This window comes from Lethenteron reissneri, chromosome 12 (genome assembly GCF_015708825.2).
Source record: "Lethenteron reissneri isolate LAM-NWPU_2019-01 chromosome 12, ASM1570882v1, whole genome shotgun sequence".
In the NCBI taxonomy this organism is placed as follows: domain Eukaryota; kingdom Metazoa; phylum Chordata; class Hyperoartia; order Petromyzontiformes; family Petromyzontidae; genus Lethenteron; species Lethenteron reissneri.
In genome coordinates, this window is record NC_083790.1 from 610,480 (window position 1) to 638,237 (window position 27,758).

The window sequence follows — 27,758 nt, forward strand, 5'->3', positions numbered from 1 at the left end:
GGCGGCTGCGCTGCTGTGTGACGCCTGCTGCGTTTGGGTGGTCGCGGCGTTCGGCACTATGTCCGACGTTTCGCGCCACGTGCTGGAAGCTTCTTCAGGGATTGTATTCAGAAGCTTCTGGAGGAACTAAAGGCGTGCGTGTGTATGAGTTTATGCCCAAGAAGAGTGTTTTAGAATGTTACGTCTCTTTTTGGGAGCGTTGCTGTTGTAACTGCCACCAGACCTGTCATGGTCATGATCATGATCCTCTCCACTGCGGGAAGAAGGCCTCCCCACGCCGTCGCCATCTCTCACAATCCATCTACATTACTGTCGCTCCGCTCGGAGCGTCCTCAAGGCGTCGATCCTCCTTGTGGCTGCCACTCTCCGCCGTGAGTCTCCACCACGGGCCACCACCACTGCGCCGTCTCCCCTCCGCTCCTTCCCCTCTCTGGCTCGGGGTGCAATTCCAAGCGTGCTTCTTTGCGCACTTCCACATACTTTAAGTCGGAGGGGGGGGGGTATTTGAATAAATAAATAAAATATATTTTCTTAACAGTCATTGCTCGCTTGATGTATGAATGTAAACACCGATCATGCGAGGAATGGGCGCTAATTAAGAGCAGGCCGCGTGCTCCGGGTGATGAATTTCCCTCCTTTTGCTGCCAATCCGTCCCGAGTCTCGACCACCGCCCACTGTTCCGGAGCGCTGAGTCGCGCGCACGTGCGTGACGGCTGTTCTGTCACTTAATACGGAGCCCCCTGCCTCCCCCAGCTCGCCATACACGTGCGGAGCGGATATAATTAGGGTGCAATTGTGTGTGTGTGTAGTGCTTGCCTGTGTGTTGTGTGGGCCTTCATAGGTGCTCGCTAAGAGCACTTGCCCCGACAGTCTCTGCAGCCTGTACGGGATACCTTTGCCTATTTGTTTTTCTGTGGGTGTGTCGGTATGTGTCGGTGTGTGGAGGCTGGGGGGGGGTGTTTATTCGGGGAGGTGGGGGGGGGTGCGATTCGTTTTAGTGTTGGGTGTGGGGTGTTTTTTTGGGGGGAGCGGTGGCGCAGTGGTTAACGCACGCTGCTCACAGCCAATATAGGTGACGCATGTCTGAATCGGTCCTGGGGATCCCCTAGGTCGAGTCAGCCTTAAATGGGTACCTGGCGCTTTGTGTTAACATCGCCACTGGGGAGACAAAGGCGGTCGGGCATGGTGCTGGACACCTACCCCATTGTGTGCCCTGACGGCCTTCATAGGTGCTGCTCGCGAAAAACACTTGCCTCAACAGTCTGATAAAGGCTACACGGGGGAGCTTTGTGTTGGTGTGTGGATTTGAGGCGTACGAGTCATCAGGCGCGTGCAGTGTGCCACTAAATGTGCACTTGGCCGCAAGATCACGATGGACGTGACACGTTCCTACCTCGCGCAAATCTTCCACAAGGCAGAGTCCGGTCCCGAGTTTGCGGTCAACTTTCCTAGTTAACGGGAGTCAGCTGGGGCCAATCGATGGAGGGTTGGCAGCCCGTGTCCAAGCAGTGCACTACCGTGTGCGCACAGCGTGGTGGTGGCCACGCTGCACGTGACCTGTGTCACCCAGCACCGTGGAGGCAGCAGCGAGGGTTGGTGGATCACGCACAGATGGGGTGTGAAGCTGCCCATGCCGAGGGTGGGTGTCGAGGATGTGCCGTGCCCTGGCTCGTTAGTCAGAAGGCGGTACAGCAAGTGGGATAGTCGCCAGCTGTTTATTCCGTCTGTACGGGGAGAGGCGTGGGGTTATCTCCCGGCTCCTTCCCACGTGAAGAATAATAAACACGACTCATCATTCATTGTATGAACAACATCGTAAAATAAACACCCAATGTGGCAGCAGCAGCCGCAGCAGCAGCGGCTCTCGTGGGCACATAAATAAAATAATAAATAATACACCTAAATAGCCCTGTGTGAGAGGCCGTGGGCGATGCTGGCGGGATGTTGTTATTAATTCGTGGTTGCGCATAAACCACAGAGAATGTCTTAATCGCCGCGATTAATTATTAATTACTGGGAAGATCCTCCCACGTCCCTCCTGGTGGCCATCCCCAATCCACCTTCCCCCCCCCAGCTCGCCTACCCCCTCCATCACCCCCGCTCGTAATGGGCTGGGGGCAGAGTTAGTGTGGGAGGGCGGAGCGAGTCCCTTCTCAAGTGGTCATTAACTCCCCTCCCTCCCTCCCTCATTATCTACCTCCTCCCCCTCTCCCTCCTCCTCCTCCCTCCTCTCCTCGGGATCCCTTCCCGCTCCGTCTACGCTCGAGGCGTGTCCGCGCGGTGCACGTGGACGGGCGAGCGGAGAGACCCACACAGACGGACAGGCAGTGGAGGCGGACTGACTGACTGAGTGACCAGCAGACCGGCAGGCAGGCAGGCAGGCGGACTGACTGAGTGAGTGACTGGCAGGCGGGAAGGCAGACAGACTGAGTGAGTGAGTGACTGAGTGAGTGACCAGCAGGCCGACAGGCAGGCGGACTGACCGGCTGAGTGAGTGACTGGCAGGCCGGCAGGCAGACAGACTGAGTGAGTGAGTGAGTGACTGAGTGAGTGACCGGCAGGCCGGCAGGCAGGCAGGCGGACTGACTGACTGAGTGAGTGACTGGTAGGCAGGCAGGCAGGCGGACTGACTGAGTGAGTGAGTGACTGAGTGAGTGACCGGCAGGCCGGCAGGCAGGCAGGCGGACTGACTGACCGATTGAGTGACTGGCAAGTCAGCAGGCAGGAAGACAGGCAGGCGGGACTGATGGTCAGGGATCGACACCACTCAAGTCAAGGAGGACAAACGGACGGAGACGTCGATAAACACATAGACACACAAATAGACAAACACACAGACACACATAAAAACAAACACACGGACACACAAATAGACAAACACACGGACATACACATAGACAAACACACAGACACACACATAGACAAACACACAGACACACAAATAGACAAACACACAGACACACACATAGACAAACACACCCACAGAAGTTGACAGACAAAGACACACAGACACACGACGCGTCTCGCGCGAGAACGGCTGTCTCGGCATGTGGAGTTGACCCGCCCGAGGAGTGACCGAGACATGAGTTGGATCCCGGGTGCGGCGCGAGGGGGCACAGCGAGGCGCGATCGAAGCTCCCGGGCCCCGCTGTGGCTCCCTCTGCTCCTGCTGCTCCTGCTGCTGCTGCTGCTCACCCCGTGGGCCCTGGGTGTTGGTGGATCACGCGCCGCTCAGGTGAGAGGCGTCTCGCGGCATCAGCGCGCTCTGGTGACGCCACCGCGGCGCGGACTGCGATCGTAGCGGTGCCCCCCACTCGGAGTCTCACGACTGATACTCAAGAGGGTCGTGCCACACACACGCGAGGTCGTTTTGGCCACGCGCGTGGTGTTGAAAGCGTTGACGCACCGGCTCCGTCTGTGTCTCAACGGGGGGGGCGGGGGGGGGGTCACGATGGAGAGGGCGGTTCCGCCGTGGTGGTGACACTCGCAGCAAGAAGGGGTCTGGGTTCGATTCCCGACTCGGGCGCGGTGCTGTGTGCAGTCTGGAGGAGTTCTCTCTCTCGCTGCCTGTTCTGCAGCGTGACCGGTAATGGCCCAAACACATTCCAATGCTGAACGAGTCCCTGCAAATCACTCGATCGGGATGACCCAGCAGCAGCAGCAGCAGCAACATCGCGCCCCTCGACTGCGATCGGCAGGAGCCCCCTGAAGGAGAAGGAGTCTCGTGTGTGACTCAGTGAGACCTTTGCTGGGTAGAGGAGCGGGATAAACAACAACAACAACTGGCGGAGCGACGAGGCCATGTGCGCGAGACTCCAGCGTGAAGTCGCGTGTCTGGTGGGGGCTTGACGGAGAGAGAGAAGCGGGCACATGGAGACGACTCGCGCCCCCCCCCCCACTGCCGGAGTCCCGTCGCGACCCGCGGCTCCCCACGGCCATCCCCGTGTGGCCCGGCGAGGCCGCGAGCGCTGCCGTTGCCTCGCGTGCCCCCCCCCCGTGCCCCCCCGTGCCTCCCCCCGTGCCCGCCCTCACGCGCCCCCCCCCCCCGCGTTCCTTCCCCTTCCCGAGCGTCCCCCCCGCATGCCCCCCCCTATCGCGTGCCCCCGCCCCCCCCCCCGGCGTCGCTCTTCCCGAACCGCGTGCGGGCACGGCGGCGAGGAAATCCCACAGGAGGAGGAGGGAGTCGCCGCGCCCCGCGACGATTGACGCAGACTGCTGGGGGGGGCACGAGTTCCAAACCACAGCAGCAGCATGAGCAGCAGCAGGAGCAGCAGTAGCAGGAGCAGCAGCAGCAGGAGCAGCAGCAGGAGCAGTAGCAGCATGCAAACAGAGCAAGCGAAACTCGACCCTCAGCAGTTCCTGAAGGACTGCACAGTGGGTCACCAGCCGAGTGCATTCGACCAAATGTGACACGGCTCGCTCACAACTGCAGCTGCAGCAGCAACCGCAGCGGGGAGACGGCGCTGTGCTGACGAGTCCCAACGAGCACGAAACCGCTCCACAGCCGTCTGTCACTGCAGCTCTACTGCGGCGGGGTCACGTGAGCTCGAATGTAAGGTGATGGTGAACCAAGGTGATGATGATGCTTCTCTTGGTGCTGATGATGATGTTGACGATGTTGGTGTTCGTGTCTCTAGGAAGAGGTGTCGCCACTCGACTATCGGCCACCCCCCGCGCTCACCCCAACGCTGACCCCCAGTCTACCCCCTTACCGGCCGGGACGCGACCCCCTGCGCGCTCCAGACCCCCGCTGGCAAGGGGACCACCCCCCTTCGCTTCGCCAGGAGTCCCCTCTGTTGTCCGGACCTCGCCGCGTCCGACTCCCTCGGCGCGCGGCGTTCGCAATGGGGGTTGACGGCGCATGGAGAGATGGGACGGGCCACCGAGAATTGGCGGGTCTAGACGACCTCCCGGGGTCCCAGGAGGAATTTCAGTTCGACCTCAGCGACCCTGGCTCCTGTAACCCCGGCGACCCCATCTGTGAACTCAGTGACCCCGCTGACCCTTGCGACCCCAGTGACCCCAACTGTTCATTTGACCCCAATGAACTCAGCGACCCCGTTGAACCATGCGACCCCAGTGACCCACACTGTCCATTTGACCCCAATGAACTCAGTGACCCCGTTGAACCATGCGACCCCAGTGACCCACACTGTCCATTTGACCCCAATGAACTCAGTGACCCCGTCGAACCATGCGACCCCAATGACTCCAACTGTCCATTGGAACCCAATGAACCCAGTGACTCCTGCGACACAAGTGACCCCAATTGTCCATTTTACCCCAATGAACTCAGTGACCCTGCTGACCAGTGCGACCCCAAGGACCCCAAGTGTCCGTGTGACCCCAATTCCTTGTGTGACCCCAATGAACTCAATGACCCCAATGAAGCCCAGGATTCGGCCGATTCGCCCGACTCCCGTGACCCCGCCGATCCCTGTGACGTCAGCGAACCCCTCGGTGACCCCATGGAACCCAATGACCTCTGTGATCCCAATGACCCCGGCGAGCCAGAAGAACCCACGGAGCCTCCAGAAAGGCCCCCCCTCGTCCTGCCGCCGAAGCGGGGCCCCCCTGGGACGTCAGGGTCCCGCGGACCCCCAGGATCACGGGTAACACGCCACGTGATCAGTGACGCTGCGTGCCCCGGTGGTGATGGTGGTGATTGTTAATGGTGATGATTGTTAATGGTGATGGTGATGATTGTTAATGGTGATGATTGTTAATGGTGATGATTGTTAATGGTGATGATTGTTAATGGTGATGGTGATGATTGTTAATGGTGATGGTGATGATTGTTAATGGTGATGATTGTTAATGGTGATGATTGTTAATAGTGATGGTGATGATTGTTAATGGTGATGATTGTTAATGGTGATGATTGTTAATAGTAATGGTGATGATTGTTAATGGTGATGATTGTTAAGTGATGGTGATGATTGTTAATGGTGATGATTGTTAATGGTGATGGTGATGATTGTTAAGAGTGATGGTGATGATTGTTAATGGTGATGATTGTTAATGGTGATGATTGTTAATGGTGATGATTGTTAATAGTGATGGTGATGATTGTTAATGGTGATGATTGTTAATGGTGATGATTGTTAATGGTGATGATTGTTAATGGTGATGATTGTTAATGGTGATGATTGTTAATAGTGATGGTGATGATTGTTAATGGTGATGATTGTTAATGGTGATGATTGTTAATAGTGATGGTGATGATTGTTAATGGTGATGAATGTTAATGGTGATGATTGTTAATGGTGATGATTGTTAATAGTGATGGTGATGATTGTTAATGGTGATGATTGTTAATGGTGATGATTGTTAATGGTGATGATTGTTAATGGTGATGATTGTTAATGGTGATGATTGTTAATAGTGATGGTGATGATTGTTAATGGTGATGGTGATGATTGTAAATGGTGATGATTGTTAATGGTGATGGTGATGATTGTTAATAGGATGGTGATGAAGTGTTAATGGTGATGGTGATGATTGTTAATGGTGATGATTGTTAATGGTGATGGTGATGATTGTTAATGGTGATGGTGATGATTGTTAATGGTGATGGTGATGATTGTTAATGGTGATGATTGTTAATAGTGATGGTGATGATTGTTAATGGTGATGGTGATGATTGTTAATGGTGATGATTGTTAATGGTGATGATTGTTAATAGTAATGGTGATGATTGTTAATGGTGATGATTGTTAAGTGATGGTGATGATTGTTAATGGTGATGATTGTTAATGGTGATGGTGATGATTGTTAAGAGTGATGGTGATGATTGTTAATGGTGATGATTGTTAATGGTGATGATTGTTAATGGTGATGATTGTTAATAGTGATGGTGATGATTGTTAATGGTGATGATTGTTAATGGTGATGAGTGTTAATGGTGATGATTGTTAATGGTGATGATTGTTATGGTGATGATTGTTAATAGTGATTGGTGATGATGTTAATGGTGATGATTGTTAATGGTGATGATTGTTAATAGTGATGGTGATGATTGTTAATGGTGATGAATGTTAATGGTGATGATTGTTAATGGTGATGATTGTTAATAGTGATGGTGATGATTGTTAATGGTGATGATTGTTAATGGTGATGATTGTTAATGGTGATGATTGTTAATGGTGATGATTGTTAATGGTGATGATTGTTAATAGTGATGGTGATGATTGTTAATGGTGATGGGTGATGATTGTTAATAGTGATGGTGATGATTGTTAATAGTGATGGTGATGATTGTTAATGGTGATGATTGTTAATGGTGATGATTGTTAATAGTGATGGTGATGATTGTTAATGGTGATGAATGTTAATGGTGATGATTGTTAATGGTGATGATTGTTAATAGTGATGGTGATGATTGTTAATGGTGATGATTGTTAATGGTGATGATTGTTAATGGTGATGATTGTTAATGGTGATGATTGTTAATGGTGATGATTGTTAATAGTGATGGTGATGATTGTTAATGGTGATGGTGATGATTGTAAATGGTGATGATTGTTAATGGTGATGGTGATGATTGTTAATAGTGATGGTGATGATTGTTAATGGTGATGGTGATGATTGTTAATGGTGATGATTGTTAATGGTGATGGTGATGATTGTTAATGGTGATGGTGATGATTGTTAATGGTGATGGTGATGATTGTTAATGGTGATGATTGTTAATAGTGATGGTGATGATTGTTAATGGTGATGGTGATGATTGTTAATGGTGATGATTGTTAATGGTGATGGTGATGATTGTTAATGGTGATGGTGATGATTGTTAATGGTGATGATTGTTAATGGTGATGGTGATGATTGTTAATGGTGATGATTGTTAATGGTGATGATTGTTAATGGTGATGATTGTTAATGGTGATGATTGTTAATGGTGATGGTGATGAATGGTGATGGTGATGATTGTTAATGGTGATGGTGATGATTGTTAATGGTGATGATTGTTAATGGTGATGATTGTTAATGGTGATGGTGATGAATGATGATGGTGATGATTGTTAATGGTGATGATTGTTAATGGTGATGATTGTTAATGGTGATGATTGTTAATGGTGATGATTGTTAATGGTGATGGTGATGAATGGTGATGGTGATGATTGTTAATGGTGATGATTGTTAATGGTGATGATTGTTAATGGTGATGCTAGTGATGATTGTAAGAGAATTGGTAGTGCTAGTGATGATAGCAATGGTAATGAAAGTGATGATTGTCATGGTGATGATTGTGACATGATGGTGATGCTGGTGATGATGCCATCATCATCACTAGCACCATCACCTTTTCAATGATGATCAGAGTGATGATTATGACAATACTGATATCAGTACTATACTGATAATAATCATAATCGTATATCTGATCATAGTGATAATTATAAAGTTTACGATAGTAATGATGATGATTATAAAAGTTGTGATAACGCATTGACGATAATGCTGCTCATGATGAAGCAATGTTATTGATGTTTAGCATCATTCCTCATTACGCTTCTCTACTCTGCAGGGTACCGAGGGAGAGATGGGCGAGAAAGGGGACAAGGTGAGACCCCCCCCCCCACCATGACCCCCCCATGAAGAGACCCCATTCATGTGGAGTCGGGAGCCCCCCCCCCTCACCTCAGCGCGCAGCGAGCCGTGTCGGCTCTGGTGGAGTCGAGGTGGCCGAGGGAGCTGATTGGGGCTCGCAGGGTTGAGTCGGGGCAATGCTCATAACGGTCCCCCCCCCCCTTCTCTCTCCTTCCCCACTCTCTCCCCCTCTCCCCCCCCACCCCCCTTCTCTCTCCTTCTCCCTTCTCACCCCCTCTCTCCCCCCTCTCTCTGCTCTCTCCTTCCCCACTCTCTCCCCCCCACCCCCCTTCTCTCTCCTTCTCCCTTCTCATCCCCTCTCTCCCCCCTCTCTCTGCTCTCTCCTTCCCCACTCTCTCCCCCCACCCCCCTTCTCTCTCCTTCCCCACTCTCTCCCCCCCCACCCCCCTTCTCTCTCCTTCCCCACTCTCTCCCCCCCCACCCCCCCTTCTCTCTCCTTCCCCACTCTCTCCCCCCCACCCCCCTTCTCTCTCCTTCTCCCTTCTCACCCCCTCTCTCTCCCCCTCTCTCTGCTCTCTCCTTCCCCACTCTCTCCCCCCCACCCCCCTTCTCTCTCCTTCCCCACTCTCTCCCCCCCACCCCCCTTCTCTCTCCTTCCCCACTCTCTCCCCCCCACCCCCTTCTCTCTCCTTCCCCACTCTCTCCCCCCCACCCCCCTTCTCTCTCCTTCCCCACTCTCTCCCCCCCACCCCCCTTCTCTCTCCTTCCCCACTCTCTCCCCCCCACCCCCCTTCTCTCTCCTCTCCCCCCACCAACCCACGCCCACCTGTAGGGGGATGAGGGCCCCCCCGGGCGAGTGGGGATGACGGGGGCATACGGTCCCCCGGGCCCCCCAGGGCCCCCCACCTTCCTCATCTGGAGCCACGCCCTAGAAGAGTGGGAGGAGTTCTTGGTGAGTTGAGAGCGATGGTGGTGATGGTGGTAGTGTTGGTGGTGGTGATGGTGGTGATGGTGGTGATGGTGGTGATGGTGATGGTGGTGGTGATGGCATATTGGTGGTGATGGTGGTGATATTCATGACACTAATGGCGACGATGATGATGACGATGTAGCTGTGATGTTGGTGGCGATGATGATGGTGGTGGTGGTGGCAGGGAAGGTGATTTGTGATGATGACGCCAGACAGTGGCAGACATCGCCAATAGTGATGTTGACGACGATGGTGGCTAGTGGTGATGCTGATGCTGGTGGTGATGATGATGTTGATGGTGTGGTTGTGGCAGCGGTGATAGTGATGGCGATGATGTCAGATAATTGATGGCCGTGTCAGGCCATGACGGCCATCGGTGGTGGTGGTGGTGATGATGTTGATGTGATGACAGCGATGGTGGTGATGTCATCCTCCCTCCCCTGTGCTCACAGAAAACCCCCTTCTACCGCGTGCTGTCCACGGGCTGGCCAGTGAGTTGTGACTCCCATCCCGTGGTGATGGTGGTGATGGTAGTGCTGGTGATGGTGGTGGTGATGATGGTGGTGATGGTAGTGCTGGTGATGGTGGTGATGATAGTGGTGATGGTGGTGGTGATTGTTATTGTATTGTATAACATATGTTCCATAGCAAAACACCCGTCTTCACGGGCCCTTCCAGCTAAAATAAATTACGTTGTACATTTTAAATGTGAATCATCCCCTCGTGTGCTGTGCCAACCTCCATCGGTGCTCGCTAGCAGCACTTTCCCCAAAAGTCCGCCAAGGCTATCCGGGGGATCTGTGTCATGTTAGTTGCCTGTAGAGTAATTAGTTGAAGCTGCCCTGGGCGATGATGATGGTGGTGATTGTGATAATGTAGTTAGCGACTTTGCTGCTGCTGGTGATGATGCTGCAGGTGGTGATGATGTAGGTGAGTGAATGATTAGGTGATGAGGATGATGAGGATGTTTGATGATGATTTCACCGACTCCTCTCTCGTTCCGTCTCTTGACTGGCAGAGGAAAGGAGAAGCGGGGCCTCCGGGATTTCAGGGCCTTCCCGGGCCCCCCGTAAGAACACCCTCCCCTGCCCCCCACAAACACAACCTCCGACATTCACCGTCACAGTTCAACAGGTGTCAACGCCATCGTGACTTTTTTATTTTATAATTTCCTCCAAGTTTTTTTTGTTTATCGCGGGCCACCTTCTCGACGCCACGAGACGACGATCTGTTACGGCGCGGTGCCGTTGTCGATTGGCAACGTTGTCCGACGTTTTGCTCCGCATGCAGTGCCATTCTCCCATCGTCGTCATCGTCATCAGCCGTGGTCGATCCACTGCTGAATGGAGGCCCCCCTAAGCCGCCACCGCCTCTCACGACTGATCACAGTGCTACATCTCGGTGGACGTCCTCTCGGCAGGCGTTCCATTCCGTTAGCTGCCGCTCCGTCGTCAGTCTCGACCATGGCCTCCATCGTACCGTCTGGCCGTGACGCGTTCTGCCCAAGCCTAGCTTTGCGTCACAGTTTGAATAGTTTGAATGACGTCATTGATCCCAGGCGCGCGTCCGTGTTTCGCTGTGAACCTGTTTTTGTTCATCCATTGTATCGTTGGTGACCACGTGTCTGACCCGTGCGTCATAGCAGACAGAGCACACCCGGCCACGTGACTCAGATAGAGCACACCCGGCCACGTGACACAGCGGCAGAGCGAGCGGCTTGCAATCCCACGGTAACGAGTTACAATCTTGGTTGGGGATTTGACTCATCATCCCATCTCTCTCTCCGGCATCGAAAAAAGCATTGCCACTTAGTGGATAAATCAACAACGATTGTCCTGTGGATAGCATCATCCTCGTCATAGGAACGTGGAATTTACGCCACCGGCCCTGCAGCGGTCAAAACAGCGGAAGAGTCCTTCCACGGGGTGGTGACGCGATGGCGCAGAGGTAGCACGTTCGCTAATTGTTGCCGCGGTTCACGTTCGAAAGGCCACCCTGGTGAATACTGCGGGAGCATGAACGATAAGAACACGAATCGCCACCCGCTTCACCGTGCACCTCGGTGATCCCGTGACGTCATTTGAAACGAGTTGTCGGCCAATTGTCCAAATTTTTGCCATATTCGAAATGTTCCCCCGAAGAGCGATGGCACAAACTGCAACATCGCCCCCCTGAAACCGCCCTGCGCTCTAGGAACGATGGCGTCAATACCAAATGTACTCAGCTATTATCGAGTCGTATCATGACATTTTATATTTCTGGACTAAAAAAAAAGTTTTGCTGGCTGGCTCGGACAGCCACGTCCTGAGGACGCGCGCGTGCCGGGTTGTCGCCATCATCATCATCATCGTCGCTTTGGCTTCGTGAGCGACGGTGCTGGAGACTGTCCCGGGCCAGGCTGCGGGTGAGAGACAGGCGCGGGGAGTCGGGATAATTGTCCCCCGCCGCCCCTCCCCCTAATAAAGTGGAGCCGTCGCGTCCCCAGCTCCCCAGCGGATGTAATCGCGTGGTAATTACGGCGATTACTTCCCCCCCCCCCCCACGCGCAATGTAAGATTCGTGCAGACCCAGCAAAGCGCCTCCACACGTCAATCAGTCCACTTATGGCGTTGTTTATTTATTTACTCACGAGACGACTCGGTGTGGCTCCTGCTGCTGCTGCCACGTGGGGTTCTTTTATCTGTAAGATGTTGTCAGCCGACGTGATGATGGGTCTCTCGCCCGCGTGTGTCCGCTAATCCACGTGCTCCTCTCTCCGTCTCTCGGTGCAAACTCAGGCGTGGCTCTCTCCATGCTTCTCTGCGCACTTTCCCGTAGAGCTGTTGTTGTTGTTGGGGTGTTTAGGGAATGACCGCGGTGTTTCTGACTGTGACACAGGCGGCGGTGAGGCTGTGCGTGTCACCTGCCGTGTGACCCAAGTGAATAACCAGCGGACCTAGTCCACAGACGATGACTCCATGCCTCATGGTGGTCGTGGTGGTGGTGCTCGTGGATGACCATGGCGATGATGTGATCGGTGTTGATACTGCTGAGAGAGTGGCAGTGATGACAGCGGTGGTAGTGATGTTAATGATGATGATAGTGGTAGTGGTCGTGGTCATGTTGATAGATATCATCATGATTATTGATGATGATGAATATTAGTTATGATGATGAGGAATATGATGATAGCAGTGTTGATGGTGGAAATTATGTGGATGATGTTGATGATGCTGATGTGATGGTAATATTACAAAAATAGTTATGACAGCAGTGATGATAATGGTGCTGGTGGTAATTGTACTGTAATGTTAATGATGAAAATGACAGTGGCTGCTGCTGCTGATGATTGTACTCATCATGATGGCGGTGATCGTGACGGCAATGATCGTGGTGTCGATGATGAAGATGATGACGATGGGGGTTCAACTAACAAGGTCCCTTCTCCTTCACAGGGGCCTGATGGGGAGCGGGGTCCAGAGGGGCTCAGAGGGGACCCGGGGAAAGAGGTAGACAAGCGTGATGCACCGTGCAACCCCCTACCCCCTACCCCCTCGTTCCCCCCGCCCCTCCACACAGAGTCACCGCCGCAACTCGGCAGCAGCAATGGGGGAGCACAGCGACTGAACCCTCTCGGTTTGTGCTCCCCGTCACAGGGCCCCGTTGGACCCCCTGGGAGACCGGGACCCCCGGGTCGCTCCGCCTCGCAGGGGACCCCGGGGGTGAATGGACGCGCGGGACCCCGAGGAGTCCCCGGGGACACGGTAAGGGGTCCTGGCCCCCTGCCCCCTACCCCCTAAGCACGCCGCCCCCCCCCCCCCTCCCAACTAAACGCAACGCAATGCGGCGGCAGCGCACAGGGGATGGCGCGCAGTGCGATGGTTGGTGACCTGACCACACCGGCTCGACTCCGTCTCCCTGCGCAGCAGTTTGGGTAATTGGGCAACTTCCGCGTCCTCCCCACCCCCCGCGCCTGCGCCCCGCCACCCAGCAGTGTGCAGGGGTCACGTGCGGTGGGGTCAAGTGTGGCTACTGACACCTCCTCCAAGACGTGTGGCCAGCGAGGAAGAGTAGGCCAATGCCCCAGGGCTGCGCCTTCACCCCGAGCTGGGGTCACGATGTGCAATGACCTCATGGCCTACTGCTGCCATTGCAGGAGTCGTGTGGAAGACAGAGCCTCGTTCCCACTTGGCACTGGGGCTGTGCGGTGCACCAGCAGCGCTGCTCGATATTTTACTGGTCATATTTATCTAAAAAGATGAGTTTCTTTTGCAGTAAATACGTTGCAGTTATTGAAGGGGGTTTGTCTGTTACTCGATAGCTGCTGATAGTGCAACTACTCATCTGCCGATTTACACGACTGGGTCAATAACTGAAGTGGCTTCAACACTGAATTGCCATCAGGCCCTTCCACGGTGTAAACCAATCCAGTGTCTCACTCTTATCGACTGGCCTCTCTATCCACGAGCTTTGAAGGATTAGGGCCATAGCCCGAAACGTCGCCTGCATACTTTTGCTTTTAAGACTGCATTCAGCGTTGTTCGCGACCGTGTTATGTATTAATTAATTAATTTAGCTTGTGCACCACTGCCAACGCAGTAGCAGCGTCAACATCATCGCCACATTATTCGTTTGAAGACCCAATGACCTTATGACCTGCGCATCCCTCCCACCCCCCACACCCCTTCCCCTGCCTGGCCCCCTTTCCCTGGCAGGGTCCTCAAGGATACTCAGGGGACAAGGGACGCAAGGGGCAGAAAGGTTTTGCGGTAAGACAACACCGAAGCCAACAGAGGCAATTTCACATTCCCATGACAGGCTCAAGTCAGAGGGGGAATTATACATTCCTTCTGATAAAATTATTATAATAATGATCATAACTCTGCTGCTGCTGCTGTTGAGTCAGCCCATCATCCGCCCCTCTGGGGTCGATAGAATGAGTACCATTTTGTGGGGGAAGTCAGCAGTGATTAATATATGGTCAAACTCACCCTCGCCATAGGAATGTGGAACGTCCACCACTGGCTTAGGACTGTAGGCAGATGAGCACCAATGTACGGATGTTCGTGTGAACAGCAGCCAATATATTTTATTTAGATTGTATTATTATTTTATTTAGATTGTATTATTATTTTATGTAGATTGTATTATTATTTTATTTACATTGTGTTATTATTTTATTTAGAGTGTATTATTATTTTATTAAGATTGCATTATTATTTTATTTAGATTGTATTATTATTTTATTTAGATTGTATTATTATTAAATTTAGATTGTATTATTATTTTATTTAGATTGTATTATTATTTTATGTAGATTGTATTATTATTTTATTTAGATTGTATTATTTTATGTAGATTTTATTAATATTTTATTTAGATTCTATTATTATTTTATGTAGATTGTATTATTATTTTATGTAGATTGCATTATTATTTTATTTAGATTGTATTATTATTTTATTTAGATTTATTATTATTTTATCTAGTTTTGTATTATTATTTTATTTAGATTGTATTATTATTTTATTTAGATTGTATTATTATAAAATTTCGATTGTATTATTATTTTATTTAGATTGTATTATTATTTTATGTAGATTGTATTATTATTTTATTTAGATTTTATTATTATTTTATTTAGATTTTATTATTATTTTATTTAGATTGTATTATTATTTTATGTAGATTGTATTATTATTTTATGTAGATTGTATTATTATTTTATTTAGATTGTATTATTATTTTATTTAGATTGTATTATTATTTAATGTACATTGTATTATTATTTTATTTAGATTGTATTATTATTTTATTTAGATTTTATTATTATTTTATTTAGATTTTATTATTATGTTATTTAGATTTTATTATTATTTTATTTAGTTTGTATTATTATTTAATGTAGATTGCATTATTATTTTATTTAGCTTGTATTATTATGTTATTTAGATTGTATTATTATTCTAGTTAGATTGTATTATTATTTTATTTAGATTGTATTATTATTTTATTTAGATTGTATTATTATTTTATGTAGATTGTATTATTATTTTATTTACATTGTCTTATTATTCTAGTTAGATTGTATTATTATTTTATTTACATTGTATTATTATTTTATTTACATTGTATTATTATTTTATTTACATTGTATTATTATTTTATTTACATTGTATTATTATTTTTATTCCGTTTCTTTACCGAGGAGAGCCTCATTTTTTCTGGAGAGTCCTGCCACATTTCCACAGTAGGAGGTGGGGAGGGGAGAGGGCGATGCTGCTGCTGCTGTTGTGCCTGTGCGGTCCCCGTCGAGTGACTTGCAGGCGATTTCTCAGCATTGGGATGTTGGTCAATATCGGCTACGCTGGGTGGGTGGGTTCAGCCATGGGGGGGAAATCAGCGAACCTGGAGAAAACTCACGCAGAACAGGGAGAGAGAGAGAGACCATAACACTCCACACAGAACAGGGAGAGAGAGAGACCATACCACTCCACACAGAACAGGGAGAGAGAGAGAGACCATAACACTCCACACAGAACAGGGAGAGAGAGAGAGACCGTAACAATCCACACAGAACAGGGAGAGAGAGAGATCATAACACTCCACGCAGAACAGGGAGAGAGAGAGAGACCATAACACTCCACACAGAACAGGGAGAGAGAGAGACCATAACACTCCACGCAGAACAGGGAGAGAGAGAGAGCATAACACTCCACACAGAACAGGGAGAGAGAGAGAGACCGTAACACTCCACACAGAACAGAGAGAGAGAGACCATAACACTCCACACAGAACAGGGAGAGAGAGAGAGAGACCATAACACTCCACACAGAACAGAGAGAGAGAGAGCATAACACTCCACACAGAACAGGGAGAGAGAGAGAGACCATAACACTCCACACAGAACAGGGAGAGAGAGAGAGACCGTAACAATCCACACAGAACAGGGAGAGAGAGAGATCATAACACGCCACGCAGAACAGGGAGAGAGAGAGAGACCATAACACTCCACACAGAACAGGGAGAGAGAGAGAGAGACCATAACACTCCACACAGAACAGGGAGAGAGAGAGAGACCATAACACTCCACACAGAACAGGGAGAGAGAGAGATCATAACACTCCACACAGAACAGGGAGAGAGAGAGAGACCATAACACTCCACACAGAACAGGGAGAGAGAGAGAGACCATAACACTCCACACAGAACAGGGAGAGAGAGAGACCGTAACACTCCACACAGAACAGGGAGAGAGAGAGATCATAACACTCCACGCAGAACAGGGAGAGAGAGAGAGACCATAACACTCCACACAGAACAGGGAGAGAGAGAGAGACCGTAACACTCCACACAGAACAGGGAGAGAGAGAGAGACCGTAACACTCCACACAGAACAGGGAGAGAGGGAGAACATCCACACTCAGCGCAGAACCGCGCCAGAGTCGGGAATCAAAGCGAGGCCCTTCTTGCTGTGCCGCATCCACGCTGCTCACGACGTTGATCGTCGGAATGACGCCATCAACCAGTTGAAGTGACAGCTAGCTGTGATGTCGACATCCTGCCACCTTCTGATGTTTGTTGTCATTTTCCCCGTGGCTTCGGCTCTCCGATTTCACGTTAACAGTCAAATGTCTCGCACCGACACAGCCACCTCCACGATCTGACATGAACATGCTAATCTCTCACATTGACATGCTAATCTATCACATTAACATGCTAATCTCTCATATTAACATGCTAATCTCTCACATTAACACGCTAATCTCCCACATTGACATGCTAATCTCTCACATTAACACGCTAATCTCCCACATTGACATGCTAATCTCTCACATTAACATGCTAATCTCCCACATTAACATGCCAATCTCTCACATGAACATGCTAATCTCTCATATTGACATGCTAATCTCCCACATTAACATGCTAATCTCTCACATTAACATGCTAATCTCCCACATTAACATGCTAATCTCTCACATGAACATGCTAATCTCTCATATTGACATGCTAATCTCCCACATTAACATGCTAATCTCTCACATTAACATGCTAATCTCCACATTAACACCTGCATAATCTCTCACATGAACATGCTAATCTCTCATATTGACATGCTAATCTCCCACATTAACATGCTAATCTCTCACATTAACATGCTAATCTCCCACATTAACATGCTAATCTCTCACATGAACATGCTAATCTCTCATATTGACATGCTAATCTCCCACATTAACATGCTAATCTCTCACATTAACATGCTAATCTCCCACATTAACATGCTAATCTCTCACATGAACATGCTAATCTCTCATATTGACATGCTAATCTCCCACATGAACATGCTAATCTCTCACATTAACATGCTAATCTCCCACATTAACATGCTAATCTCTCACATGAACATGCTAATCTCTCATATTGACATGCTAATCTCCCACATTAACATGCTAATCTCTCACATTAACATGCTAATCTCCCACATTAACATGCTAATCTCTCACATGAACATGCTAATCTCTCATATTGACATGCTAATCTCCCACATTAACATGCTAATCTCTCACATTAACATGCTAATCTCCCACATTACTAATCTCTCACTGACATGCTAATCTCTCATATTGACATGCTAATCTCCCAATAAATGCTAATTCTCTCACATTAACATGCTAATCTCCCACATTAACATGCTAATCTCCACATTAACATGCTAATCTCCCACATTAACATGCTAATCTCTCACATGAACATGCTAATCTCTCACATGAACATGCTAATCTCCCACATTAACATGCTAATCTCTCACATGAACATGCTAATCTCTCACTATTGACATGTAATCTCCCACATAACATGCTAATCTCTCACATTAACATGATGATATCTCACATAACATGCTAATCTCCTCACATTAACATGCTAATCTCCCACATACATGCTAATCTCTCACATGAACATGCTAATCTCTCACATTAACATGCTACTCTCTCACATTAACATGCTAATCTCTCACATTAACATGATAATCTCTCACATTAACATGCTAATCTCTCACATTGACATGCTAATCTCCCACATTAACATGCTAATCTCTCACATGAACATGCTAATCTCTCACATTAACATGCTAATCTCTCACATTAACATGCTAATCTCTCACATTAACATGATAATCTCTCACATTAACATGCTAATCTTTCACATTGACACGCTAATCTCCCACATTAACATGCTAATCTCTCACATTAACATGATAATCTCTCACATTAACATGCTAATCTCTCACATTAACATGCTAATCTCCCACATTAACATGCTAATCTCTCACATTGACATGCTAATCTCTCACATGAACATGCTAATCTCCCACATTATCATGCTAATCTCTCACATTGACATGCTAATCTCTCACATTAACATGATAATCTCCCACATTAACATGCTAATCTCTCACATTGACATGCTAATCTCTCACATGAACATGCTAATCTCCCACATTAACATGCTAATCTCCCACATTGACATGCTAATCTCTCACATTAACATGCTAATCTCCCACATTAACATGCTAATCTCTCACATTGACATGCTAATCTCTCACATGAACATGCTAATCTCCCACATTATCATGCTAATCTTCCACATTGACATGCTAATCTCTCACATTAACATGCTAATCTCCCACATTAACATGCTAATCTCTCACATTGACATGCTAATCTCTCACATGAACATGCTAATCTCCCACATTATCATGCTAATCTCTCACATTGACATGCTAATCTCTCACATGAACATGCTAATCTCCCACATTAACATGCTAATCTCCCACATTGACATGCTAATCTCTCACATTAACATGCTAATCTCCCACATTAACATGCTAATCTCCCACATTGACATGCTAATCTCTCACATTAACATGCTAATCTCCCACATTAACATGCTAATCTCTCACATTGACATGCTAATCTCCCACATTAACATGCTAATCTCCCACATTAACATGCTAATCTCCCACATTGACATGCTAATCTCTCACATTAACATCACTAGCCCCGCCCACGTCGTTTGTGACCCTTGGGCTACACCCATTCTAAACCTTTACAACAGTCTGCTTTTATACTCTAAAATTAAGTCTGCTTTTAGCAGCTTCCCCCTTTGTTTCCCTCCTGATGATGCTCGCTTGTGTTGTCATCGAAACGTCGTAGTTTTTATTTTATTTTTATTAATTTGAACCTATTTACGTGACTTTACCGAACCCAACGACCCGGGTTCGATTCCAGTTTACGGCCAATACCAGTGACAATTATCTGAACCGGTTCTGGGCCTCCCCTAGGTCGACTCAGCCTTAAATGAGTACCTGGTATGGTGTGTAAACATCGCCACTGGGGAGACAAAGGCGGTCGGGCGTGGTGCTGGCCACCCACCCTCTCGTGTACCGTTGCGGCCTTCATAGGTGCTCGCTAACAGCACTTCCCCCTACAGTCTGTTAAGGCTATACGGGGGATCTTTGTCTCTTTTTTGCGTGTGTGGCAGGGTGGTATCGTCGCACGCTTCATAGGTGCTGCTCCTCGCTAACGGCACTTGCCCCGGCAGTCTGTTCAGGCTACAGGGAGATCTGTGTCTGTGTGTGTGTCTGTGTGTGTGTCTGTGTGTGTGTCTGTCTGTGGGTGTCTGCGTGTGTGTGTCTGTGTGTGTTTGTCTGTGTGTGTGTTTGTTGGTGTGTGTCTGTGCGTGTGTCTGTCTGTGGGTGTCTGCGTGTGTGTGTCTGTGTGTGTCTGTCTGTGTGTGTGTATGTGAGTATATATTTCTGTGTATGTCTTTCTGTGTGTGTGTCTGTGTGTCTGTGTGTGTGTGTCTGTGTGTGTCTGTGTGTCTGTGTGTGTGTGTCTGTGCGTGTGTGTGTCTGTGTGTGTGTCTGTGTGTGTCTGTGTGTCTGTGTGTGTGTCTGTGTGTGTGTTTGTGTGTGTCTGCGTGTGTGTGTCTGTGTGTGTCTGTCTGTGAGTGTGTCTGTGTGTATATATTTCTGTGTGTGTGTGTCTGTGTGTGTGTCTGTGTGTGTGTCTGTGTGTGTCTGTGTGTGTGTCTGTGTGTGCAGGGTCTCCGTGGACTGAGGGGCCCGCCTGGCGATAAAGGCGAGAAGGGATTAAAGGTAACGCCAATTATGGGGGGGAGGGGGGGTCCGGAACTCACCCCCCGCCCTCTAGAGCCCCCCCCGACTCGCCCCCCCTCCTCCCCCCGTGAGCTGCCAAACAGAAGCAAACTCGGCACGGCGCCATGGGAACCGACGCACGCGGGGAAGGGCAACTCGAGCACGAGGGGGGCGTGTGGGGTGTGAGTGGGGGTGTGAGTGGGGGTGTGAGTGGGGGTGTGAGTGGGGGTGTGAGTGGGGTGTGAGTGGGGGTGTGAGTGGGGTGTGAGTGGGGGTGTGAGTGGGGGTGTGAGTGGGGGTGTGAGTGGGGTGTGAGTGGGGGTGTGAGTGGGGGTGTGAGTGGGGGGTGTGAGTGGGGGTGTGAGTGGGGGTGTGAGTGGGGGTGTGAGTGGGGGTGTGAGTGGGGGTGTGAGTGGGGTGTGAGTGGGGGTGTGAGTGGGGGTGTGAGTGGGGGTGTGAGTGGGGGTGTGAGTGGGGGGTGTGAGTGGGGGTGTGAGTGGGGGTGTGAGTGGGGGTGTGAGTGGGGGTGAGTGGGGTGTGAGGGGTGTGAGTGGGGGTGTGAGTGAGGGTGTGAGTGGGGGTGTGAGTGGGGGTGTGAGTGGGGGTGTGAGTGGGGGTGTGAGTGGGGGTGTGAGTGGGGGTGTGAGTGGGGGTGTGAGTCGGGGTGTGAGTGGGGGTGTGTGGGGGTGTGAGTCGGGGTGTGAGTCGGGGTGTGAGTGGGGGTGTGTGGGGGTGTGAGGGGGTGTGAGTGGGGGTGTGAGTGGGGGTGTGAGTGGGGGTGTGAGTCGGGGTGTGAGTCGGGGTGTGAGTGGGGGTAAGTGGGGGTGTGAGTGGGGGTGTGAGTGGGGGTGTGTGGGGGTGTGAGTCGGGGTGTGAGTGGGGGTGTGTGAGTGGGGGTGTGAGTGGGGGTGTGAGTGGGGGTGTGAGGGGGGGTGTGGGGGTGTGAGTGGGGGTGTGAGTGGGGTGTGAGTGGGGGTGTGTGGGGGTGTGAGTCGGGGTGTGAGTAGGGGTGTGGTGGGGGTGTGAGTCGGGGTGTGAGTGGGGGTGTGAGTGGGGGTGTGGTGGGGGTGTGAGTGGGGGTGTGAGTCGGGGTGTGAGTGGGGGTGTGAGTGGGGGTGTGAGTGGGGGTGTGAGTGGGGGTGTGAGTGGGGGTGTGAGTGGGGGTGTGTGGGGGTGTGAGTGGGGGTGTGAGTGGGGGTGTGAGTGGGGTGTGAGTGGGGGTGTGAGTGGGGGTGTGAGTGGGGGTGTGAGTGGGGGTGTGAGTGGGGGTGTGAGTGGGGGTGTGAGTGGGGGTGTGAGTGGGGGTGTGAGTGGGGGTGTGAGTGGGGGTGTGAGTGGGGGTGTGAGTGGGGGGTGAGTGGGGTGTGAGTGGGGGTGAGTGGGGGTGTGAGTGGGGGTGTGAGTGGGGGTGTGAGTGGGGGTGTGAGTGGGGGTGTGAGTGGGGGTGTGAGTGGGGGTGTGAGTCGGGGGTGTGAGTCGGGGGTGTGAGTGGGGGTGTGAGTGGGGGTGTGAGTGGGGGTGTGAGTGGGGGTGTGAGTGGGGGTGTGAGTGGGGGTGTGAGTGGGGGTGTGTGGGGGTGTGTCGGGGTGTGAGTGGGGGTGTGAGTGGGGGTGTGAGTGGGGGTGTGAGTGGGGGTGTGAGTGGGGGTGTGTGGGGGTGTGAGTCGGGGTGTGAGTGGGGGTGTGAGTGGGGGTGTGAGTGGGGGTGTGAGTGGGGGTGTGAGTGGGGGTGTGTGGGGGTGTGAGTCTGGGTGTGAGTGGGGGTGTGAGTGGGGGTGTGAGTGGGGGTGTGAGTCGGGGTGTGAGTGGGGGTGTGAGTGGGGGTGTGAGTCGGGGTGTGAGTCGGGGGGTGAGTCGGGGTGTGAGTCGGGGTGTGAGTGGGGGTGTGAGTGGGGGTGTGAGTGGGGGTGTGAGTGGGGGTGTGAGTGGGGGTGTGAGTGGGGGTGTGAGTATGGCGGGGGGTGTTAAGTGCGGTGGTGTAGGGAGCGGTTGTGCAGCGGTTAGCGCGCTGCGCTCCGAACCCGGCAAGCCGAGGTCACAGCCACCATCGTTGGCCAATGTCTCAGCCAGGTCGACTTGGCCTCAGTTGATACGGCCGGGCGCGGTGCTGGCCACCCACCCACCCACCCCCTCGTGCGCCGTGCCGGCCTCCATAGCTGCTACTCGCTAACAGCACTTGCCCCAACAGTCTGCTAAGGCTGCCCGGGGGATCTGTGTCTGTGGGGAGTAGAAGGGCAGGGGGGAGACATTGCTACTGTCACCACGACTCGCTGGGTTATTCGTGAATGGCGGTCAATGTGCGCCCCCCCCCCCCAATCATTCTACCCACCCCCCCCCTGTAATTACCGCCCGTGCTGTTGCCGAGAGCAAGGTGGGTGACACGGGCCACGGAGGCGTCTTTACACTCGGCTAGAGTCGCTCTTTGGCCACTCTGAAGTTTCCAAAGAATTACTGGAAATGTTTCAAAGACAAGACGCCCGGAGTAATACTTCATGTTATAAACTGAAACGATAGACAATGTGCAGCTCTTAGTCAGTCCCCTGCTGGATGAAGATATCCACACGCGGTGTCGGTGGCCACGGCCATACACCGAGGGGTGTATACTGGATGTGATGTGCCGGGTACAGAAATATTTTCCCGGGGATGCCAACTTCGGAACTGGCCCGGCCGAAACGAATCGGTTTGCCATTGTACGCGTGGTGGCTTTCCTCCGGGGAGACAGCAGCACGGCAAGTGGGTTCGTGAATCCATCTGTGCAGAGCTTCGAGCGTGATCCCTTCCTGTACAGCGCGTCGCTGGGTTGTCGCCGGCCAAGCCTCCCACGGCAGCAGCAGCAGCAGGCTCCTCCTGGGAGCGAGACTCGAGACTCGCTGCGGCTCTCCTGCAGGGTAAATATCCATGCCGTGTCACCTTCTGTCATCCCCAGGGCAGCGACGGGGACGAGGGATTCCCTGGGGGATACGGAATGCCGGTACAGATCTCTCCAACACACGTGCACACATAAGTATACACATGATGCATACGCACAAATATCCCCCCTATAGCCTTTACCAGGCTTCTTGGGCAAGTGCTGTTAGCGAGTAGCGCCTAGTAAGCTATTAAGGCCGGAACGGCAGAAGAGGGAGTTGTGTGGCCCGAACCACGCCCGGCCGGAGGGTTCGTTGTGCGGTGCAGCAACCCCTGCGCCCAGCACTCCCCACACACACAGACAGGTGTACAACAACAAGACAGATCCCCCATACAGCCGTTTACAGACTCTGTTAGCAAGCACCGAACGATGGATGTCGCAGCACATGACGAGGGGCTGGGTAGCCAGGAGCCCGCCCGGTCGCCTCTGTCTCCGCAATGCTGATGTCCACACGCCGCACCAGGACATCGTGTTTGAGGCTCATTCGAACCCAAGCAAGGGAGAATAGAACTTTAGTCCCCCGGGTTCGTAGTGCAGTGCACTAACCACTGCGCCACCGCTCCCTACATGAGCACGCACCACGTGTGCCCTGCGCTCCTCCTTGGAACGCGCACACCAGATGGAGAGGTATTTCTCTCTCTGTAGTGGCCTTGATGATGATGATGGATGATGATGATGGTGGTGGTGGTTATTATCGTGCAATGTGCGCCAGATATTGCCTCGCGGCGGTTTGGCCTACAGACCTCCGTGTTTGATTCAGGGGCCCCTATATCGGACACCCACCCATGATGATTACCCTCCCTTGAGGACAATCGCCCCATCACCCTCGCATTGCTCGCCCCGTCACTCCATTCGCACTTAAACGAAACAAAGACAAAGATCCCACCGTGAAGCCTTCAATAGACTGTTGGGGCAAGTGCTATTAGCGAGTAGCACCTAATGAAGGCCGGCACGGCACACGAGGGAGTGTGTGGCCAGCACCACGCCCGGCCGCCTTTGTCTCCCCCAGTGTCGATGTTCATTACACTACACCGCTACGCCAGGTACTCGGTTGCCGGCCGAGATCTCAGCACTCCGTGTGGGGTCCGGACTGGGGGTTGGGAGTGACATTGAAGGTTGAGGGGTGGGGAGGGAGGGGGGATACCTGCTGGGGGAAGGGGGGGGGGCACTGTGCCCCCCCCTTTTCTCCTCTTCCTGTCCCCACTGAGCCACTGAGTACATCGTAGGTGGTGAAGATGGTGGTCGTGATGATGATAGTAGCGATGATGGGGATCCTGATGATGGCCAATTATGATGATAAGTGTGATGAGATGATAATGATGATGGTGGATTTTTTTGCAGGGCATGCTCGGACCACGTGGTCCCCGTGGTCTACCTGGGCTGTCGGGACCTGAGGTGATGCACAGACACGCACTCACCTGTACTCGCACACACCTGTACACACGCCAGTGCACACACCTGTACACGCGCATGTGACCACACACATACACACTCGCCTGTACGCATACCCCTGTTTACTCACCAATAAAGACACCGCTGCACACCTGTACTCTGAACGATGTACACTCATCTGTACGCACACTTGTACGCTCTCACCTGTACACACCTGTACACTCACCTATAGATACACATGTACACACACCTGTGCGCACCTGTACATACACCTATTCCCGCAACCTGTAGACACATCTGTTCGCACTATGGTCACCCGCTCAAGGCCAACGCCGGTGACGATTATCTTAACCAGTCCTGGGCCTCCCCTAGGTCGACTCAGCCTCAAATGAGTACCTGGTATGGTGTGTACACATCGCCACTGGGGAGACATGCAACGGAGCGTGGCGCTGGCTCACCCACCCCCTCGTGTGCCGTTCTGGCCTTCATAGCTGCTACTCGCTAAGACTATGTTGAAGACATACGGGATATCTTTAATTTATCTTTGTATCGGTGTGCACAGGTGGGTCACGTGTATGTCGGCGTGTCCTATAGGCACATGCACACGCCTGGTCACTCACTCACCTGGTCACTCACTCACCTGGTCATTCACCTGGTCACTCACTCCCTTGGTCACTCACTCACCTGGTCACTCACCTGGTCACTCACTCCCTTGGTCACTCACTCACCTGGTCACTCACTCACCTGGTCACTCACACGCCTGGTCACCGTGAACGAGTGCTAACGGCGCGACACGCGTGTCCTGCAGGGCGGATATGGAGACGAGGGGAGGTATGGAGCACGAGGCAAGCCGGTGAGAGTCCCTCTTGGAGTCAACCATTCGTTAACTGGCTCATTAAGCAACTCTAACTACCGTACTTACTGGAGTATAAGAGTAAGACGCACCCCAAAACGTGTGCCCGGTGTCAATAGAGTTCGACAGATCGAGTCACACCAGAACCCCATCGCATCATCGTCTCAGCGGCTATTATCTGAACCCATCCTGGGCCTCCCCTAGGTCGATTCAGCCTCAAATGAGTATCTGGTGCAGGTCGGCCGGGCGTGGTGCTGGCCACCCACCCCCTGGGATACCGTGCCGGCCTTCACAGGTCCCACTCGCCAACAGCACTTGCCCCAACGGCCTGTTGCGGCTATATGGGTGGAGGGGGGGGGGTCTTTGTCTGTGTCGTGTGTCACGGGGGGGAGGGGAGTGGGGACAGCTCTCGTCGAGTTGTCGCTGTCGGAGCCAAACTCTCGCGTCAAGTGGCGTGGGAGTGGGGGACTCACCCTTGTTGTCGTCGTTGTTGTTGTTGTTGTCGTTGTTGTTGTTGTTTGTTGCTGAAGGGTCAGAGGGGTCCCCCGGGGACGAAGGGGATCAAGGGTTACCCCGGCCCACGGGTGAGACACCACACCCCCCCCCCCCCTCCCGAGTGACGTCCCCCGTGGAGACGGAGCGATGAAGTCGCCTCGTGTGCTGGGTCTGGGTGGTGCGGGCTCGTGAGGGATGGCGAGAGGCGCGGGGAGGGCTTCAGCCAGCAGCGGATAGAGCAATGGCTGACGAAACCCTCTCCGCGCTCTGCTCCCTCTCCACTTTGATCTCGCTCAGGGGGATCACGGGAGCGCGGGTCCCCCGGGCTTCGCGGGGCTCCAGGTGAGTCGACGGTGTGTCTGTGTCACTGGGGAGACAAAGGCGGCCTGCGCGGTGCTGGCCACCCACCCACCCCCTCGTGTGCCGAGCTGGCCTTTCTAGGTGCTCACTCGCTAAAAGAACTTGCCCCGACAGTCTGTTGAGGCTATCCGGGGGATCTTTGTGTTGTTGTTGTTGTTGCTCACAGCAACGAGTGGGGAGCACCGCTGGTGTGCATCTGCCGGTCAACTCAGTCAGGCCACCTGCAGTCTGCCACGTGACCCGCTGTCAGCAGCGAGCCTTCGACACTTCACGTGGCCTTGGAGTGCACCTAGTCTGGCACAGCCGCCGTGGTGACGTCACCGCCACTTAGTGGTTGTTGTTGTTGTTGTTGCAGGGACCCTCAGGTCCCCCTGGCTCCAGGGGTCTCAAGGGGACCCACGGCTTGCAGGTGACCCCCACTCGACACACACAACACCTGCACACGCACACACAGACAAAGATCCCCCGTGTAGCCTCAACAGACTGTTGGGGCAAGTGCTGTTAGCGAGCACCTATGAAGGCCCGCACGGCACACGAGGGGGTGGGTAACCAGCACCACCCCAACCGCCTTTGTCTTCCCAGTGCTAAAGTTTTATACACAGCGTACTAGGTACTCATTTAAGGTCGCGTCGACCTAGAGGAAGCCCAGGACCGGTTCAGATATTCTGAATTCGAACCCGGGTCGCTGGGTTCGTAGTGAGCTAACCACTGCGCCACCGCTCCCCGAATACACGCACGCACGCTGACACACACACACGTGGGTGATGAATTGCTACACACACACATAAATATTAAATGATTGCTAGATCAGCGATCACACCTCCTGATCCGATACAAACAATAAAGCAACAGGGATTGCCTCTCCCCTTAGAGAGAGAGAGGAAGAGAGCGACAGCCAGAGAATAAAAATGCGTTGAATTATTAATCTCTGTGTAGTTACACGTGTGTTTGTGTGTGTGTCTGTGTGTGTGTGTCTGTGTGTCTGTGTGGGTGTGTCTGTGTGCCTCTCGTGTCTTGCTGTGTCTGAATGTCTCTCTGCGTGTATGTCCGCATGCCTGTGAGTTTGCATTTCTATGTGACTATC

At 51.7% G+C, this 27,758-nt stretch overlaps 1 protein-coding gene across 1 annotated transcript in view; it reads left to right on the forward strand.

The window, feature by feature from the left end:
• The first annotated feature begins 2,266 nt into the window (after positions 1-2,266).
• Positions 2,267-27,758, forward strand: part of LOC133341662 (collagen alpha-1(I) chain-like) — a 70,072-nt gene continuing 44,580 nt past the window's right edge. Inside the window, exons 1-16 of the mRNA XM_061550254.1 lie at positions 2,267-3,236; positions 4,639-5,613; positions 8,532-8,567; positions 9,387-9,506; positions 9,977-10,015; positions 10,543-10,593; positions 12,959-13,012; positions 13,160-13,267; positions 14,219-14,272; positions 20,614-20,667; positions 23,593-23,637; positions 24,916-24,969; positions 25,775-25,819; positions 26,350-26,403; positions 26,612-26,656; positions 27,030-27,083. Of these exons, the coding sequence (XP_061406238.1) occupies positions 3,084-3,236; positions 4,639-5,613; positions 8,532-8,567; positions 9,387-9,506; positions 9,977-10,015; positions 10,543-10,593; positions 12,959-13,012; positions 13,160-13,267; positions 14,219-14,272; positions 20,614-20,667; positions 23,593-23,637; positions 24,916-24,969; positions 25,775-25,819; positions 26,350-26,403; positions 26,612-26,656; positions 27,030-27,083 (1,941 nt within the window). The 5' untranslated portion in view covers positions 2,267-3,083. The remainder of the gene's footprint in view (positions 3,237-4,638; positions 5,614-8,531; positions 8,568-9,386; positions 9,507-9,976; positions 10,016-10,542; positions 10,594-12,958; positions 13,013-13,159; positions 13,268-14,218; positions 14,273-20,613; positions 20,668-23,592; positions 23,638-24,915; positions 24,970-25,774; positions 25,820-26,349; positions 26,404-26,611; positions 26,657-27,029; positions 27,084-27,758) is intronic.